We start from the raw sequence: 20285 nt of genomic DNA, 5'->3' as shown, positions 1-20285 counted from the left end.
ACACAAACAAGATTGACTAGTTTCATTCAAATCAACAGACATCTTCAAAAAAAAAAAAAAGGAAAGAAAAAAAGATGATTGCTGACCAGTAAATTTCTTGTTTGTCTGTATATTTTTTCTGTGTTCAACTTGTTTTTGGTTTTTTTCCATTTTCTCTTTCACTATATTTTGTCTCCATGACAATTCATTTTATGACACATTGTGTATTTTAACCTCAAAAGTAGCAACATAATCATAAGTTAAAGATTCCCAACATTAGAATAAACAAATCACACCTGCAAAGAATTTTTTTTTTAATTTTCAATATTAAATTAAATAAAAAATTTCATGATAAAACAAAAAAAGTTATAACACATAAAAAATATGTAAGCAAACAATAGATATCATGCAGATCATATCACATGCATTTATATTTGAAACTTAGAATACATCGCACATGTTGGAAAAACCTGGGGAGATGAAAACAAATATAAAAGCAGTCAGATACAAACAAAGCGTTAGAATGCAAAATACAATTTCAAGAGACGCTCCAAAAATAAAACCTCCTATTTTTTATTCTGCCAAAAATGGATGAGAAAGGATTGCAAATTGCATTGTTATGATGACTGAACTTATGCATTCTTGACTTGAAAGTTTCATCTTTCTGTTGCAGATACTGATGGCATGAGACTAAGAAAGTAACCTCTGTCACGAACATGTGTCAGAAACAGAGATGCTAATTGAATTCCTCCACGCAGAAAAAAATTTAACCAATCAACATTCATCGGCGCCTGTTGAACATTTACAACAGAGGCTGACAAAAGTGCATGGAGAATGGTGGTGACTATGTAGAATAATAAATTCTGGAGCAAAAAAGGTCTCTCATTTTAATGATACCATTCCCTTCTTTGTAGCTCTTCAGCATTTTAGTTTTTGAGTTAAAAAATACTTTTGGAACGACCTTGGTACATCCAACTCCTATAAATTGAAACATTAAATAATAAAGGCAGCAAAATATCACCCCTTCACTGTAGAGGTCTGTAAAATTTTCAAATTTTTTTTGAACTGCTCACCTTTGGAATTCCCTCCCTGATCTTGATTTCCCTGACTGCTTACCTCCACACTCAAGTGACACCCTATACATCTACTCTACCCCCTTCCTACCACAATAATTCCTTATGCTTTAGTGGCAGAAGGACCTATTTAGGGTGACCAAAGTTGAAAAAAAGAAACATATCAAATCTACTCTACAAGATTACATGCAATAATCCTTATCCCCGAGTGGCTTCCGGGCCTTGATAAGTGGTGACTTCCACATAAAAAAAAAAAAAAAAATCTAGATCTTGATTAAAAGCTTTTCTTAATTATAATAATATAAATAATAAAATAATAAAAATAAAATTATGTTGATATTACATTATGTAAAATATGATTTGGGAATGCCAGTCTGTCGAAATGCAACACTTTGTTTGGTTTGGCCTTAACAGCCCATCAACCACTGTATGGTCATTTCAGGACCAAAAACTATTTCTGATTGTATTCATTTTAATCAAAGTCCATTACTTGGTTAAGGTTTATTTCAGGCAGAGTCTATTTCTTGAGTGAGGTCTATTATGCATGTATTATTATTTTTTTTATTCTATTATTTGTTTTGTACATATTATAATATATTTGTGTTATATTGCTTACTGAAGATGTTTTACATTTTTTTTTTTCAAATTTTATTGAATAATTTTATTTCTTTAAGGTATGCTATTAATTGGCTCATCTTTGTGTGTTTAAATAGATCCACTAATGTTTTTACATTAAAGTACTTTTTCTGTATAGATGTAAATTTGGTGTAATCTATCATGAAGTGTCTTATAGTGTATGGGGCACGACAAGCTATGCATCATGAAGGCTCCTCTCCTTCAAGTAAGAATTGATGGGTTATTTTTATTCAATTTTTTTTTTGTTTGGTTTCACGAACCATTAATGCAGTAGCATTGAGAAAACTGAGCATCTTTTAAGGTGAACACTTTTCGTAGTGATAGCTACCCAATTTTGGAAACAAGATTTATTGTGTTTTTGCATTAAAATTCTTGATATATATGATTACTAGGGCTGTGACAACAGCATATTCTTTTCATTGTTTTGACTCTCGAGTATATATCCAACCCAGTTAGACACAGTTAATCAACTGAGAACCACATCACTTTATATAAAAACGTATAAGATATCAACGGATACACACTCGAGAGTCAAAACAATGAAAAGAATAAGCTGTTGTCCTAGCCCTAATGATTACATATTGTTCTAAACAAAATAGGTAAAAAAAAAAAGTTTAGAATCTGATGCACAACAAAACAATAAAATAATGCATTATGGAAAAACGTTACAATTTTACAAATCATATGAATCATGCAATACGAAAATAAGTTTTACAAAATATTCAATTGTAAAAAAATAAATAAAATTAAAAAAAAGGTTAAGCAGAATATGTAACTAAAAAAAAAGGAGGCAGGAAGTTGTGCAAGACAAAACTTTGCAGTGTATATCCATTTCTCTATCTTTATAAAGAGACTTGCTAAAGCGGTTTTTCAATAGATGGTCAAATCCTCTGCAACTATGAGCCGCCACTGAACCTCTCCTATGCTGATGACATCGCTCTTATTAATGAATGCACACAAACTTCAATTTTTTGTTAATGTATTAGCAAAGAATGCAAAGGAAATAGGATTAGAAATAAACCAAGAGAAAACAGAATGTATGTCTACAGCTAAATTACAGTTTAACCTAAACATGACTATTCACAGCGAACTTATCAATCAGGTGACCCAATTCATTTATTTATGGCATAAACTGACTTTCTCCAGTGATCACAAGATGATATTGAAACACAGAATCAGGTTGGGTTGGTTGGCTTTCCAAAAACACAGCACCATTCTAAAATCCAAAAGAGTGCTGATAACTGTTAAAGTAAAAGTTTATTTAATTTATGTCCTCGATTGTATCACATGGAATAACAACTAACCAATCGCATTGAAGTGTTTCAAAATCACGTTATGCATTTCATTACGGGACATCGCCTGATCGAAAAAAACAAAATATCAACCCTTCGTCAAACTACTTCCCTATCCCCTCTATTTAATAAAATCAAAAGTAAAACCCTTAAACTTTTTGGCCATGTCAAACGATCAACCACTGGCCTGCCAACGTTATGCTTTGAGAGTATGTTAGAAGGCAAAAGAGGTAGAGGAAAGCCAAGAAGATAGAAAGAAAATGTTTTGGATTGGACATTAACAGTTGGGCGCCAATCAACTAACTTGCCCTGGATTGGAAGACATGGCGAAAAATAAGTCATGTGGGTTTGCAATTCATACCAAGTGGAAGATGCAACTCCTGATGATCTTTATAAAGTTAGGTATATATATATATATATATATATATATATATATATATATATATATATATATATATTATTGCTAATACACCTCTAACAAGGCACAGTGCCACTTGGATGTAAGGGGCTACCATTTGGGACAAAATTTACAGAGACACTATGTAGGGAGTTGAGCAGCAAGATGTCTATTCACATTACACTTGAACTTCTGCATGTCAGTACAGTCAGGGAAGCAGAAAATTGGGAGGTAATTCTAAAGTCTGGCAGTTTGAGGGGAGAAACTATTTGAGTAAAAGGTTTTCCGGTATCTAGAGATTTCCACATTGTAAAGGTGGCATTCTGCTTCTTATCGGGTTAGTTGAGGAGTATTTACATTGAGGGGACACAAGTTCTTTGAGTTCATCTGAACACATTCCATGAAAGTATTTGAAAAATAGGCATATGGATGCAACATTTCATCGATGGGCAGGCGTTGGAGTTTGGTTGACAGTGCAGAACCAATTAAGTTAACAATATATTTGTGTGTACGCGATTCACTCCTAAGCTAAGAAATTGATCATTATGAATTTGGGAACAAAGCTATTAGGAATAAAGAGTAGGTAATGTGGTTTATATTTAGTTTAATTTAGTTTTGTGCAAAGAGAGTAAAAAGGGAATAGGAGCTCTCAGTGAAAATTCAGATACTCTTAAGATTTTTGTGAAATTCTTACATTAATAAATATTAGACAAATTTAAGTTTCTTCAGGGTATTTTAAAGAGTTTTAGGGAATATAACAGACAGAAGATCTCTTTTTAACATTAAAATATTACAGATTTGCATCAAATTTGATCCACATTCAGCAAGAGTTTTCAAGTTCCTCAGACCCTTTAAGCCTTAAATTTAAGATATTTTCTAGAATCAAAATCATATATGATTTTGATCAAAATTAGAATAAAGATTCTAAACATGTTTTGTTTATTTTAATCTTTGTAAGAGGGCATAAAAGTGATGCAAAATGTTCTTTTCAAGAAATTAATTTTACCCATTCTATGACAGGTGTTCTAGTATACTCAACATTCTATGTTCTCGTATATGCAACACTTTGTTTAATTTGGAGTATTTTGGTTTGGAGTATTATGAAGTAAAGTTGTAGCATCACTGTTAAACAGTTGATCTAAGAATCACAGATTTTAAATCAGCACCTTCAACCCAATATCAAAAGTTCTTTAACATTTTTTTATAAAATTCAAGAGTCAAAACTTATGCAAAAATATTAAAAACAAATGCTATGCCATTTTTAACATTTCCTTTCCAAACCATCAAAACTACTTTTCATGTTAAAACTATACATTGAAGAGAATATATATATATATATATATATATATATATATATATATATATATATATAATATTTTAGTGAAGAATTATCAAATAGTTTTTTTTTGTAAATATTTTTACTTTGATGAGAATGTTTTTATTTGTTTCTTTATTTCAGACGATCAAACTATTTTAGATCTATGCAGATAAATAATAATAAAAAACCAAACTCATTTAAATAGATTAAAATATCAAGATATTTTCATTAGATATGTTGCTTTATGGTTAAAGTATCTGCCTTCAGTTCCAGTATTTTATACCATGATGGGTTCAAAACACACATTAAACAATCGTTTTGGATTTTTTCAGTTATTTTCTAGGTTAATATTATTCAAGCTTATGATGATGATTGATAAATCATCATCATAAGCTTGAATAATTATTTTTTACTAAAAAGTAAAAAAAAAAAAAATTTAATAAATGTTTTTTAACTTCTAATCTTGACTATGAAATTCAAAAAATGTTGGAGGAGATGCTCTATACCAAATTCAATTATTGTTAGAAAAAATCAACAACAAAAAAAATCAACATAACTTTAAAAACGATAAAATAGCATGTAATTTCAACTGGGGCATTGTGGTGTAAGGATATATACATTCAATTATGATATCTATGTTTGGAGGTATTAGTACAGTCAGCTACACTGACGAGTCATGGTATGGCGAAGCATATGTCAGTAGATAACTGTTTTATACATATATCTACACACACACACACACACATATATATATATATATATATATATATATATATATATATATATATATATATATATATATATATATATATAATTTTGTTGCTTGTCAGGTTAGTCAGAAGTATTTACATAGAGGGATCACAAATGCTACGAGCTTGTCAGAGCACATCCCATTAAAATACTTGTAAAATAGGCATAGGGATGCAACATTGCAGTGATGGGACAGGGGTCAAAATTTGGTTGACAGTGCAGAACTTACTAAGTTGGAGGCTCTTTTCTGGACCCTGACTAAGAGGGAGAGACTAATGGTAGGTGCATCAGCTCAGATGTGGCAACAATACTCCATGCATGGGCAAACGGTGGCTTTTTAGAGATATTATACTCCCGGACAGAAAAGCACCCCCTCTTCTTAGCAGCAATATAATTCACTTTAATAATTATTATAATTAGCAGAATCACCATGGAAATTCCATGGTGATTTCTACATCGATCTGTATAATTTACTGTTAATAATATTCCTTTTGAAATAATGCCAGTTAGGGTCATTACTATTAAGAACAAAAAATGGCCTTTTTTTCTTTCATAAAAATAAACTATCATTATCAGATAAATATTCTTTATGTTTCTGGATTTTTTAGATGAGGATCGACAATTTGTATTATTCCAATTTTTCAGACTACTGTTCTCATCTTGAATGTTATTCTCACAATGTTTCGATCGGTGCAACCTCTAATCTTCTTCAGGTGTATCAAGTTTAACAAGATACACCTGAAGAAAGTTAGAGATTGCATCGATCAAAACATTGTGAGAATAACACTGAAGATAATAACAATAATCCAAATATTCCTTTATAGATAAAACAAAGATGTCTTATTTATTTATTTAAAATTGTAACAATTTAATTCTTTTTAAAAGAATAAATATTCTGTTTTATCCCAGTAAAATATTGCCATCTAAATATTCTTCAAATGACATTTTTTTTTAATGTATTTATTAAAAATTGTATTGGTTTAGTCAACAAGATGGCATAATGCGATTTTGGAATAATTTATTTTAAAATGTGTAAAGTTGGAGTTTTCTATCTTAGTAATTTTTAAAATACTTATTAAAGGAGTTTCATTAGTGAAAGTTTTCTTTGTTTTTTGTTTTTTTTACTTAGCTTTATGCAATGCAATATTTTCTTTTGTTTGCAGAAAATATCTTTTTTACTCTTATTCCGCCCAAACAAGGCAGTGCCACTTGGATGCAAGAGAGCACTATTTGGGACCATATCTACAGGGATACTATGTAGAGAGTTGAGCAGTGAGATGTTTGTTCACATTACATTTAAAGTTGTCTTGCAAATGGTCTGTTGTGTCTGGTTTATCAGCATAGACAAAGAACTTTACATATCTCCAAAGAAAATAATTTAATGGGGTTAAATCACAAACAGGATGTCCAGTTAACAGATTCATTTTGTGAACTTATTCGTTCATCAAATGAGTCTCTCGGATTAATCACATTTTTGCTCATTAGACGATCTCATCTTCCTAAATGTGTGTGAAAGTTGATAACTAGGGCTACGACAACAGCATATTTTCTTCCTTGTCTTGATTCTCAGGTATATATCCATTGATATCTTATATGTTTTTATGTAGAGTGATATGGTTCTTGGTTGATTAATAGTGTCTGTGTCGAGAGTAAAAACAATGAAAAGAATATGCTGTTGTCATAGCCCGAGTGATAACATACATATGAACATAAAATGCCTTAGTTTATTATTTTATAGGTAAGGCAAGGATTGACAAGCCACTAAAATATAACGATTACAAAAATGAAACAAAAAGAAGACAACAATGTTTAGACAGAGCAGGCACATACACAAGGCACACAAACAATTAACAACTATAAAAAGGATTGTCTGTTGAGATGGATAATTTTGTTTGGCAATTTGGGGGGAAATATATATCGATAAATGCTCTTGTTTTAGAATTTACATGCAAATAAAAATAAATTACTTTTTCAAAACATTTCCATATCATGCTCTACTACAAACACCACAATAGATTTTTCATTGTTTTCTATAAATTGAAGAAAAGTTATAAGATTTGTATGGCTTTAGAATAATTTTTTTTTTTTCCCCTTCAGTTTTTAAACTTTTAGTAACTTTCATAATTTTCTACAAATTGGAGAAAAATTATAAAAAAATTAGTTAATCTTTTTTTTATAACTTTAATATCAATTTTTACAGCTGATTAATTGAAATCTTTAGCAAACTAGACTTTCATTGATGGATTTTTTATAACATACATTACATATTTTTTTTTTAAATATGGTATTTTTTTGTTTTTTTTTAAAAAAAGGCTGCAGATTTTAAATTAATATAAATCACAGAAAAATATTTTAATTATACAAATACATGGTTTATTCCAACGATTAACTGTTGACATTTATAATTTAAATACCATTTAAATAGAGTTGGCAATTTAAAGTTCGCCACCTATTAAAAAAAAAAAACACACCCTGTAGTGTTTTAAAATATTCCCATTCTATGAACATCTGGCATAAACGCAGACTCTACAATATTATTGTACCACCCGTGTGCAAAGTGAACTGACTTATCTAAGTACTCTAGTTAATGTAGCTTCAGAATACATCTAGTGGCAGTGGATCTATTTCCAAACTCCTAATAGGATTTTGTGACATATTTCCATTCTGCGCATGTCTAACGTGAACAAAAAATCCACAATATTATTTCCCCACATTTGTATCCAGGTGTTCTTATCACTGAACAGCAATAAAACAAAAACTGTTGGACATTTGTAACTGAAACTTGGTGGACAAGTCAGGCACTGACTAAAGTTGATTTTTACCAAATATAGTTAGATTGTAGAAAGGATAATAAATTTTATTAACGTTCACATGGACAGTATTTTTCTTTTTAGGGGGAGAGGGGGATTATCTTGTATTATTCAATCTAAATGAATCAAAAGTGAACTGTTATTACACAGGAATTCAAAGACGTTTCTAATCATAGTTGCAAATAATTGACCTCGTCATATAAATATCCAACATATTTACATTATTTACATTTTATACATCTGAGACAGCTTCATTATCATATTCAGTTTAACATCTGTTTTACATGTCGGCATGTCTTGGATGAACTTTTAGAAATTGACTTTTAAACTAACCTCTACTTAGTATTTCCCTACCAAGTGAATCTGCTATCTCAACTGTTATATATATATATATATATATATATATATATATATATATAACCATCTTCCAAATCACATCCTTACATCATTCGTAGACATCTATGCTGATGACACTACTATCTATGGTAGCACATCTAAGACAGTAAACGACCAAGTTCTCTCTGATTCTCTCTCCTCTGATCTTGAGCAAGTGGTACAATGGGGAAAGAGGTGGCTTGTTACTTTTAATGCATCTAAAACCAAGCTTTTATCTTTACATCATCAACGTTCTGTTCCCCATCTGGCATCAATTGAAATGAATGGCTCTCGTCTGGGGGAGGCCTCATGTTTTGACAAGCTTTTGGGCTTGACCTTTACTCCTGATGTTAAATGGAACACATACATAAAATCCGTTGCCAAAGCCATTGGAAAAATGGTGGGATCCTTCTATCGATCCAGTAGATATCTCACTGCTGATGCAATTCTCTATCTATATAAGAGCCAGGTACGTCCAAGGATGGAGTACTGTTGCCACATCTGGGCAGGAGCTGCTAGGACTTATCCTGCCTTGATAGAGTTCAAAATAGACTTTGTAGCCTTGTGGGGGATGTCCTTTTCTCTTCCCTGCAACCTCTTTCTTACAGAAGAAATGTTGTAAGTTTGTCTCTGCTTTATTGTTATTTTCATGGCAAGTGCTCGGCTGAGCTCCATTCTATGGTCCCCCCTTGCCAAACTTTCACAAGAAACACCCTGTCTAGTAGAAAACACTATCACTAATTTCCCCCGCTCTATCTGTGCCTAAACCTAAACGTAGATTCCATGAGCAAAGCTTCTTTCTTAGAACTGCACGCCTATGGAATTGTCTTCCGTTTTTCTGCTTTCCAGCTGACTACAATATGGTTGGCTTCAAGTCTAACGTAAACAAGTTTTTGATGAGCCGTTCCATATAAGTTACCGAATCTCCATTACTAAAGGTTACTATATTGTCCAATTTCTACTGTACACTCTTTAACTCTTATCCTCGAGTGGCCTCTTGGCCTTGATAAGTGGTGATGCCTATGCTCAGTACACCCTATCCAACCTTGATAGAGTTCAAAACCGGCTTTGAAACCTAGTAGGTGATGCCCTTTTTTCTTCCCTGCAACCTCTTTCCCACAGAAGAGATGCTGCAAGCCTGCCTCTGCTCTATTATCATTTTCAGTGCAAGTGCTTGTCTGAGCAACAATCTATGTTCCCCCCTTGCCACAGTTTCACAAAAACCACTCGATTTGCTACAACCACTACCAACAATTTCCCCCACTATCTGTGCCTAAATCTAAACAGATTCCACAAATAAAGCATATTTCCTAAAACTGCCGGCTTGTCTAACACTGTTCCACTGGTCTGCTTCCCTGCTGACTACAGTATGGTAGCCTTCAAGTCCAATGTAAACAAGGTTTTTGCTTGTTGAACAGTCCTTTTAAAAAATTAAATTCTACCCAACTTACATCATTAACGATTATTATACTAACATCTTACATTCATTAACCCTTAGCTTTGAGTGGCCTTAGGACCTTGAGTGGCCTTACAACCTTGATAAGTGGTGACTTCTAACAACATTTCTGCCATTCTGCACAAATCCTCCTATAATGTCGGGAATTAATCTTCTGGGATCATCTTTAAAAATCACATTAACCTATAGAAGTTAAAGTCCAACGAAATAATTATATCTACTATGCTAGAGGCTATGTATGTAGTCACCTATTTTAATTTTGCTTTACCCAATATCAACAAGTTCTGAAATTTCAAAAATATTTTGTGAAAGAGTGATTTTTATTTTTCAATTAAGAGATATTTGTAGCAGTCACAGAGAACTATTTTCTCTGGTGAATCAATGCCCCCCTCTGAGTTCTTCGGCCACAGGCTAACAAGGTGTATTGATTCATCTGCTCCCTAAAAGTCTTAAGGGAACGTCAGCCTAGCAACATCTATCCTCTTTCGTCTCCTGTCCACCGGACATCTCGCTATAGCATTGACGGTCTCGATTTGAGATAGCTGCTATCCAGCCGGGGACGACACGGTACTGACTGACTGACGACGACCTTAAAAGAACTTTCTTTTTCTTCTTCCCTTTTAACAGCCTGACCTGCCAGTTCCTGCTACAAATAAAATACTCTTCATTGTTATTGTTCAAAAGGAAGTTTGTGTTTCTTTTGTGCCTTGTTCTTTGCTATGATTTATTAGAAAGGTAAACCAATTACCTCTCTGTCTTAAATATTTCATATTTTTAAAATAATTTTCTTCTTGTTCTTAGTTTCCATCTGTTTGTCTAATATTTTGCGAATGACTTCCAACTTCTGTCTATTGTCATTTAAGCTTGTAGCATCCGTGAGGAGCAGGTCATCATTAATTTATCCCCTCCATATCTTAAGTAGCTCACCATGCAGCTTTGGACTGTCAACATCAATGTGCGACATACTTGGGGGGGGGGGGATTCTTTCGATAAACATTAAAACAGGTGATATGGCTGTATAAGTTGAGATGTCATTGTGTGACACAATTTCTCATAGAAACCTTGCACTTAGAATCATATAGTTTCGCAATCGACCATGTTGTGCAGCCATACAGGTTGAACTGCTTTTTTAAATTTAGCCACAGAAATGTATATTCCTGATTGCATCATAATTTATTTTAATATTTATTTTTTTGCCTCCTCCAAAAAATATATGAAGATGATATTTCAAAATAAGGATGATTAAAGACACTATTTGAAAAAAAACAAAACCAAAAAAAAACTCATATGAAGTAAAGGCAGGTTAATCAACAATATTGGAGAACTCAGTAATTATCCATTAAATATTTATATTATAAAAAATATATATTAACGACAGTTTAGAAAAATTAAATATAAAAATAATGTAAAAATGTTAAGGCAGGAAGTTGTAACTGACTAATCATGGGGAAGGGAAGCTCTCCTTCTCTAACTTACGTTCCAAGTTGATCTCTTGGAGGTGTCTTTTCCATTCGAGCTGGTACTCTAAAAAAAGAATTAGATAAGAAAATAATATATGTATATGTTTATTTCCTCATATGCATATTTTTTTTTTAATAAGGTAGGTCGATTTTTGAACTGCATGGTTGGACAAGTCCTGGTTGTTCATATAAAATATTTTGTTTCAGAATTTTTGAGACGTTAATTGGGAAAAACGTTATGAGAACAACATCTAAGACAAGAACAGTAGTCTAAATAATCCATATATTGCATGAAATATTTTATTCATAATTTCTACTCTCATCTGGGGAAATTAAATAAAGAATTTAAATTTTCTAATTCTTTTATATCATTATGGCATTACTTGAAATAATACTCCAATGTGTGTGTGTGTGTGTGTGTGTGTGTGTGTGTGTGTGTGTGTGTGTGTGTGTGTGTGTGTGTGTGTGTGTGTGTGTGTGTGTGTGTGTGTTTTTAATGAGCAAGACTCATTAGAAGGAAAGGCAAAAATTGTGTCAAAAATGCGGGAAAAAAAAACTCACATTATTAAAAAGTTTCTATTCGCAAGTTTATTACGAAGTAAGTTGGTGTTTACTTTCATCAATTAGGGTACTGTTTAACCCTAACAGAGCTAGTCAAAAATGTGTGTATTTTTCCTTAAACATCTTCTAGAATAGATCATAAAAAACTGTATTTTTTAGTGAAATAATTATATTATAAAAATTTCCTTTAGAAACAAATAACAATGCCTCTTGAATTTAAAACATTCTTTTAAATATAAATGGCACAATTTTCTGAGTTAAATATCAAAATAGCACAATTTTAATAACATATAACACACACCGATTCTTTTAATAAATTATCTTACATTTTTCTTTTTTGTAAAATAATGATAAAAGCTAGGAATTTTAAATCTGATGCCAGATTTTATGTCATCAAGTTATAACTATCTAGACTTGTCTGATGTTGATTTAGTTGAAAAGAAAAGTATAAAATAAACCTACTTGAATGTATATAAAATTTTTGAGAATATTTTTTAAAAAAATGACAAATCAGAAAATTTTTCACAAACAAGTTTATAACAAAAATCTTTGCTTATTATCAAAACTTAAAAAAAAAAAAAATCTAAAAATAATTTCAATCACAACATATTCTTATGGTTTCTTTATGATCAATTTTTTATCATATGTTGGGTTGTACATGCTACATAAAATATACAGATAAAAATCAATGGGCTTCTTTTTCTTGAATGTTTATTTATAAAATTATCTGAGCATTTATTGTGTGTGTGTGTGTGTGCATGTGTTTAAATATGAATAAGCATGAGTTATAAAATTTTAAAAAATAATAATACAATTGATTAATTAATTAATCAAAACAAAAAGACAAGTGCAAGAAGCAATATGAAAATAAAAAAAACTCCTGGGAAACACCAGGTTTGTACAGCTAGTATAAAAAATAAATTAAATAAAATGAATCTGTTTAACATACCGTAAACAACTTAGTGTTCATTTTAAGCAGGATTGCAGAGTCAGAGATTTTGGAAGGAGTTTGAGTTGGACTTTTTTTTTTAATTGTTGGTTGTCGTAATTTAATTCTTTGGACAACGCTGAGTAGATTTAATATAAAAGATTGTTCTTGGTATTTAGATAATTTTAATTAAGGCTGTAATTCTATGGCTAAGAAGCCTGGAAATTCTAAGAGAAAAGGAAATAAAACTGCTAGAAAGACACAGAAAATTTAATAAAACAGACATTAAAACAAATTGTACATTTTCAGTATAATGACAAAAAAAAAAAAAAAATAGCTACCTCTTTGAAAAATTAATTGACAGTCTATATCTACTGAAAGATTTTATACTAAAAAGTTGGAAATCAGAATTTTTGGATTCTTAGAAATCATCGTTGGAAGTTTGACTCTGCACGCCTGATTTAAATAGTATTTTAATAATAGTACTTATTATCAGTGAGCTTTCTTATAACTAAGTGGAGTAAAAGTTTGAAACAAAAATAGATATAAAATAGACAAATATGAAAAATGTTGCTCGACATCCACACACATCAATAAATATTTTTAAATTTTTTCTGTAAAGCAAAGACAAGCAAACAAAATCAATATAAAATGCAGCAGATATTATCAGGGGAAAAAATAAAAAGTCTTTTTTCCAAAAAGGAGGATTATAACAACAAATGACATGTGATAATAACACACACACACACACACACACACACACACACACACACACACACACACACACACACACACATTTCCCTACGCAATAACTGTCAATTTTTAGTCTTCATTTGGTAGAAAGAAATCCAATAAAACGCATGATTATGTCATAAGAATAGTACAGAAGATCATATTAAATTAACATGGTACCATTAAAAACAAATCCCTCACTGTCTCTCTTCAGTCATATTTGAGATCAAATATGGCTGCAGAGAGCTAATAAGAGATTTGCTTATAAATTAAAAAAGATAATAATTTTTAATTTGGGTTCACCCTCCAAGCTTGAAATTTATGATACCATGTTGATTGTATCTGACCTTCTGTCATATTATTAATGAATACATACATATATGTATACATCTATGTGTGTGTGTTAGGTATGTTTATATATTTGTATGTACAAGTTTCACAGATAATTTTATATTTTCAGCTTTTTGTTTATTGTTTTTGTCATATGAAGATGATTTGATGCAGACTTGAAAGTACTTGTGATACATATAGACCATTTATACATCTTTTTGATTTTTTAATTATAAAGATTAAGAAAATCAAAAAATTGAAGAAAAAAAACAAAAACGGTATAATACAGGCAGAAAATTCTCTTGTTTAATTTATGTTTGCATAATATCATATATACATACATATTATCTTCTGTTGCATTAGTTACAAACTATGGTGGGATTTGCAATAATGAATTTCCACTTAGCACGATCACAAGTTTAGTGTAGGTGAGGCCAGTTTTATGGAGTTAGTTGTGTAGGACATCTACCCATCGCATCATTGACCGTCTCTGTTACTTGTTATGAGGTATATATATATATATATATACTAGCAAAAGTATCCGTTGTTGACTGGGTTCAAAAACAGCCTACAGAAAATGGACTCTGATTTATGAAAGTATGATAGGTTATCAAAAGGAAGGGTTGTAATGAGATAGCTTCGATTTTGGGGGTATCAAAACCAAAGCAAAATATGATGAAAGTAAAAATAAAATAGATAAACCCCACAATTTATTATATCATACCTGTTCACACTGAAACATTTATCACAATATTCTGTGGATCTATATTAAAAAACCTTGTTAAACTTTGTGACATATTTCCATTCTATGGAGGTCAGGCGCAAACGAACACCCCATAATTTTATTATACCATATTTCTTCAAACTGAAACATAATTATCAAAGTATACTTACGCAGACAGATATAAAAAGTCTTTATTAAAGTTTGTGCCTATTTCCATTCTATGGAGGCCAGGCACGAACGCAGACCCCACAATTTTATTATACCATCCCTATTTAAGTTAAAACATACTTATAAAAGTATTCTTATGTACATCTATATCAAAAACCCCTTGTAAACGTTTTTCTTTTCATTTTTAAATTTTTTATTTCCATACTTTGTGGACCAGGCGCGAACGCAGACCCCACAATTTTAATGAACCACCATTCTGCCAGATCAAACATACCCATGCATCTTCTATCATTATATGTGATCAGTTTTCTATAATAGTCAACCATATAGGAGCCTATTCGTGACCAGACACACATACACACACACACGTTTAGCTTTATATTATATATATATATATATATATATATATATATATTGTCCGGTTGTAAAATACACTTTAATTTTGTATTTATTATTACACAGCCAATTCTCAATTGAATATTTTATTGTACCTAATATATGGTACTAATTGAAAAAGTTGAAAAAAAAAAAAAATGACTTAGGTGTCATCGGCTCAAAATCAAAATCAAAACATTTAACACTTCAACCGCATTCCCTACCATTTCACGTATCAGCAGACAGATAAGAAAGATTTAAAATTAAACCACTTCAAACTTTGAGCATTCACAAAAATAATAGAAATATGTCAGCAAGTTGAAAGGAAAATTTTGCATTTCAACTTGCCAACATATTTCTGTAGACGTTATTCATCCATCCAAACAAAGATTTTACTTGTTATAAACAATCCTTGGTGTATAATTACTATTTACTGTTAATTTCAGTATTGTGTGACTAGTAGTTTAAGAGTTTATTGCTTAAATACATAGATAGACATAATGCATACAGTATATATATATATATATATATATATATATATATATATATATACATATATATATATACACTGTATGCATTATATAAGAGTGATGTAGTATATCCTGTTTCATTAGGAGGTTAGGATTTTTTCCTTAAAAAACTACGGATTTTTGAAGTTATACTTCATAAACCCACTGGAGCTTATTGGAAGATGGCAAATCTTTTAATAAATATTCCCCAAATTTACTTCTGTTATGTCTGCATATGTATGTGAATACCTAATAGTCAGCAACTACACAAGATACACTTACAAACTTTAGATAATCGGAGTCAGTATGACCCCCCCCCCCGGACAGGGTTTTATTTAATATATATATTGTAATATTTATTTCTTTTTGTGGGGTCACCAGGGATAGAAATTAGTGTTTGAATGATAAAAGAAAATACTTCTTTTTAAATTTTTATTTATAGTTGTTTCAAAATCAATACTCAAATTATGCAAAATTTTAAGCCAGCTTTTTTCTTACATTCTTTCTATTATACTGAATGAGATTCCTGAAGGATGGAGAGAGAGAGAGAGAGAGAGAGAGAGACAGACAGACAGACAGACAGACAGACAGACAGGGAGGGAGGGAGGAGAGTGAGAAGGGACGGTTAGAGACAGAGACAGAAAGGCTTTAAAAAGAAAGCCGTTATACAGATTTTTTAACTCTTATTTTGTTATTTGTCTGTTGGGCAACGTTGGGTAACCTTGTTAGTCTATTAGAAAACAAAAACTCATTTGAAAGATAAAAAATATCGTTTGAGGAAAAATCTCTTTAATTAAATATACAGCATCTGTTAAAAGTATTTGAACACAGACCCATTTTAATATTTTGTCATGATTTGTGGTGTCCCTAATTACTTGCCTTCCTACGAGGGCAGAGTTAGATATAAGGTTGGTTTTTAATGTGGGAAAAATCCAGCTCCAAAAAGAAGCACTCTGGATAGGAACAAAAATAATAATTGTCTCAGTCATGAAGGATTTCTTCTCCACTGAGCGAAGACAGAAAAGGTGAAGTGTAGTATCAGAACAGATATTACACTTTATTCATAGCCAACAGGCCAACTAAGAGTTTGAAACAAAGAAACTTTACAATCAGCACTAACATTTTTACGATCAACATAAAATAACATTGTTACAGCTTTTGTGAAACTTAATTTTTTACATTTTTTTTTTTCGCAATTAACTTGCAAATGGAATTAAATCTAATATTCACTGAAAAAAAAATTAAAGAAAATCGAATTCGTTAATCATACAGTATAATTTAACAGCTGAGATTAAAAATAAAATGCAGCAAATAATTTACTAAGCATATTAAAATATAATTTTCTTACTGGCTCATATAATTTAAAAGCATGGAAACTGGTTGTAAGATTTATTGTCTGTGAATTTGTATGTTAATTTGACTTTTTCAAACATGAAAAAAATAAAAAATGGTACTGATTTTTTTTTTTAGGTGTTCATTAACTTCAGGTTTAAAAGATAGTAAAAATAAAAAAAAAACTTACTCTACCACCCTTAATTTCAGGATGGGGGTTTGCCAGTAGAACTTAGTGTTAATAATAAGGTAAGTATTTTTTTCTACTATTTTAGTAAGGAATGAATCAGCAATTTTGCTTTTTTTCATATTCGGAAAAATCTTACATTCAGTTTCCACGCTTTAAAATTATACAGGTCGGTAAAAAATTAAATGTTAATGCTTTGAGTAAAAGGGGTGGGTGGGTGGGATATGTGTGTGTGTGTGTGTGTTTTCTTGTCTGTTAACTATACTTCAAAATTACCTCAAATTCATCTTGTCTATGGGAGAGATTCCAAACTATTTCTAATTATTTCTCTATATCTGGCAAAGACCGGTTTTATGGAGATCATATTTAATGAATATTTTTTAAATATTAAATAATTTGAAATAAAAGATTTATCTATTAAAAAGATCTGATTAAAATATAACATTTATACAGAAACGGCAAAAAACATTAAAAATAAACATGCTGAAAAAGTAAATACAAAAGCAGAAAAATATTGAAGTCAATAAATAAAGATAAACAAAAATAAATAAAACCATAAAAAAATATTAAATAAAATAAAGAAAAATACACAAAATTTTGGAATCATATATATATATATATATATATATATGAATGATTAAAATATAAACAGTAATATAAAAACGGCTAAAAATATTTTTAATAATCTGCTGAAAAATGTATTAAAAAAAAGGCCAAAATTAAATAAAGCATAAGCAAAAATAAAACTACAAGAATAAATGAGGAAAATTTAAATAAAATAAATTAACAAAAAATGGAACCCATTAAACAAGCAAAACAAAAATATTAATCTAAAAAAAACATAAATCTTTGCATGTAAATTCATGTTTAACTATTTCAGTAAAATAAAATTTGAATAACCTTCATGCAAAATTATAAGAAAACAAAAACAAGCTGTGGTGTAATATCTTTATATTAATAAAATTATCAGACAAGATAGTGTGTGTGTCTATGTGTTTCTCGCCTATACATAACTTTGATAAATACACATTGAATTATTTTCTTTTATTCGCTATTGATCAAATATTTATTGAAATTTAAAAAAAATGGAAAATTTACACTTTTTCTTTTAAAAAAGATTATTAAAAAAATATAAATATAACTATATGTGTAATTATTTTTCACTAAGTCTTCAAGCTTTGTGGGTGTGTCTTGCTTAGTTTTTTTTTACTTTTAGCTGGACACAGAGACAAACTGCCCTTTATATAATAAACTAAAATATTTATCCATCATTGCCTGGATGCATGGACAATAAAATATAAGAATTAAAAAGTATATGCAACAACTATCTTTTAAAACTTCTTTCTCTTTCCATCCCCCTCGCTGTATGTTTTTCCTTATGTCTCTCCCCCAACCTTTCTCTCCATTATGTGGAGTGTCCTGTGTAGTTTTTTTTTACTTTTACTCGTTCACCTCCCCCTCTCACACACACATACAAAAAGATATCGGAGAGAGTTTGAATGCCTACTTGATGGGACACCATCCTGGGGGGGGGGGGTTGCTACGGTCTCATTGTACAGAATTTTGTCAGGACATGCGAACATAAGAATAATTCACCTTAAAAATAAGCCAAATATTCAAAGTAACGCAGTATTCAATGCCCAAATGTTCCCCATGGCATATCAACCCTTTTGGGTTATCAAATACCAAATCCAGTAATTTTGGAAAGGGTTTTTATGTTTCAAATTTTTATACAGTAGAACCCCAGAATACAGTATTAAAAATTAGTAAAAAAATACAGTACAGTATATAATACACATGTATATAATGAAATAACATTATAAATAACACTGTAAGGCAGGGCAAATACTGTAACCAGACGCCTGAAAAACATCATATTCCACATTGTAATCAGAAAAAAACGTATTCTAGGACCACTGTATCTCGGAGTTCTACTGTATTTTCAAATATTTATTCACAATATTTGGTTTAGTTGTTTTGTAGAGGAAAATTGTTTCTGTTTGTGACTTTGCAGAACATGATTGAGTTTTGCAAAGAGAAAGGGAAAAAAATAACATCAACGTTTAGTATATTTTAGGTCAGGAAGCCAGAATCTTCAAACAACTTAGGACCAGGCTGGCTTATTCGAAAAATGGTGCATCTTCTAGTGATAATACCTCTAGCAACAACACTAAACTGGATGCTTCACCAGACCAGATGAATTCTAGCCTTGGAATCCAGAAAAACCAAGAAAATCTATATATATCTATAAAAGTGAGAATGCATATGTGTGTGTGTGTGTGTGTGTGTGTGTGTGTGTGTGTGGGGACAACTCTCAGCCTATATACTCAACAATTTTTTGATCTACAGCCTTGAAATTTGGTATATAGGGTATTAAGACATTTGGAAAACTTTTTAATTGGTTTTCATATGGAAAAAAAAGGGCTGCTACGAGGTCACAATTGAAAAATTGGTATGTGGGGGGGGTATTGGATTTTTATCTGTTTGTTCACTCTTTTACAATTGTGCATGCAAGAATTGTTTACATGACAGCTTTCTTATGTTAAGAATAAGTAGGTTTGAAAACACTTTTTAAAAATCGTTGCAAGCTGGCCTAATGGTTATCGTACTTGACTCACTGTCTCTAAGTTTTGATTTCGATCTCAGCTCAGAGTATTTTTTTTTTTTTTACTTACAAGATGTGAACTATTTAGAAAAAACATAATACTCACCTACACATTTCTCAGTTTCTTTCCGTTTTTCTTTTTTTACTTTATTTTATTTTTAAAAGGAATTTAACGTTACGTTTAATACAAGGCAACGCCAGATACATTTGCTAATACTACAATAAAAATGAACTATAACATAGTTAAACGGTCAATTGGCGAGTTTTCAGTGTTTTACTAGCTCCAGG

General features: G+C 30.8%; 1 protein-coding gene across 18 annotated transcripts in view; it reads right to left on the bottom strand.

Annotated features, from left to right (window-relative positions):
• The window catches only part of LOC145297650 (SHC-transforming protein 1-like), a 438749-nt gene that overhangs the window by 40763 nt on the left and 377701 nt on the right, over nucleotides 1-20285 (bottom strand). For 10 of the 18 annotated variants that reach the window (XM_080143795.1, XM_080143788.1, XM_080143793.1 and 7 more), the window contains one exon: nucleotides 11563-11610. The exons of the other annotated variants lie outside the window; for them this stretch is intronic. In XM_080143795.1, the coding sequence (XP_079999921.1) occupies nucleotides 11563-11610 (48 nt within the window). The remainder of the gene's footprint in view (nucleotides 1-11562; nucleotides 11611-20285) is intronic. 18 annotated transcript variants of the gene reach the window in all.

The sequence above is a fragment of the Euprymna scolopes genome, chromosome 18 (assembly GCF_053919585.1).
Source record: "Euprymna scolopes isolate OS-2025 chromosome 18, ASM5391958v1, whole genome shotgun sequence".
NCBI classification, from domain to species: Eukaryota; Metazoa; Mollusca; class Cephalopoda; order Sepiida; family Sepiolidae; genus Euprymna; species Euprymna scolopes.
The sequence above is the reverse complement of the archived record's forward strand: the minus strand, read 5'-3'. Positions and strand labels throughout refer to the sequence as shown.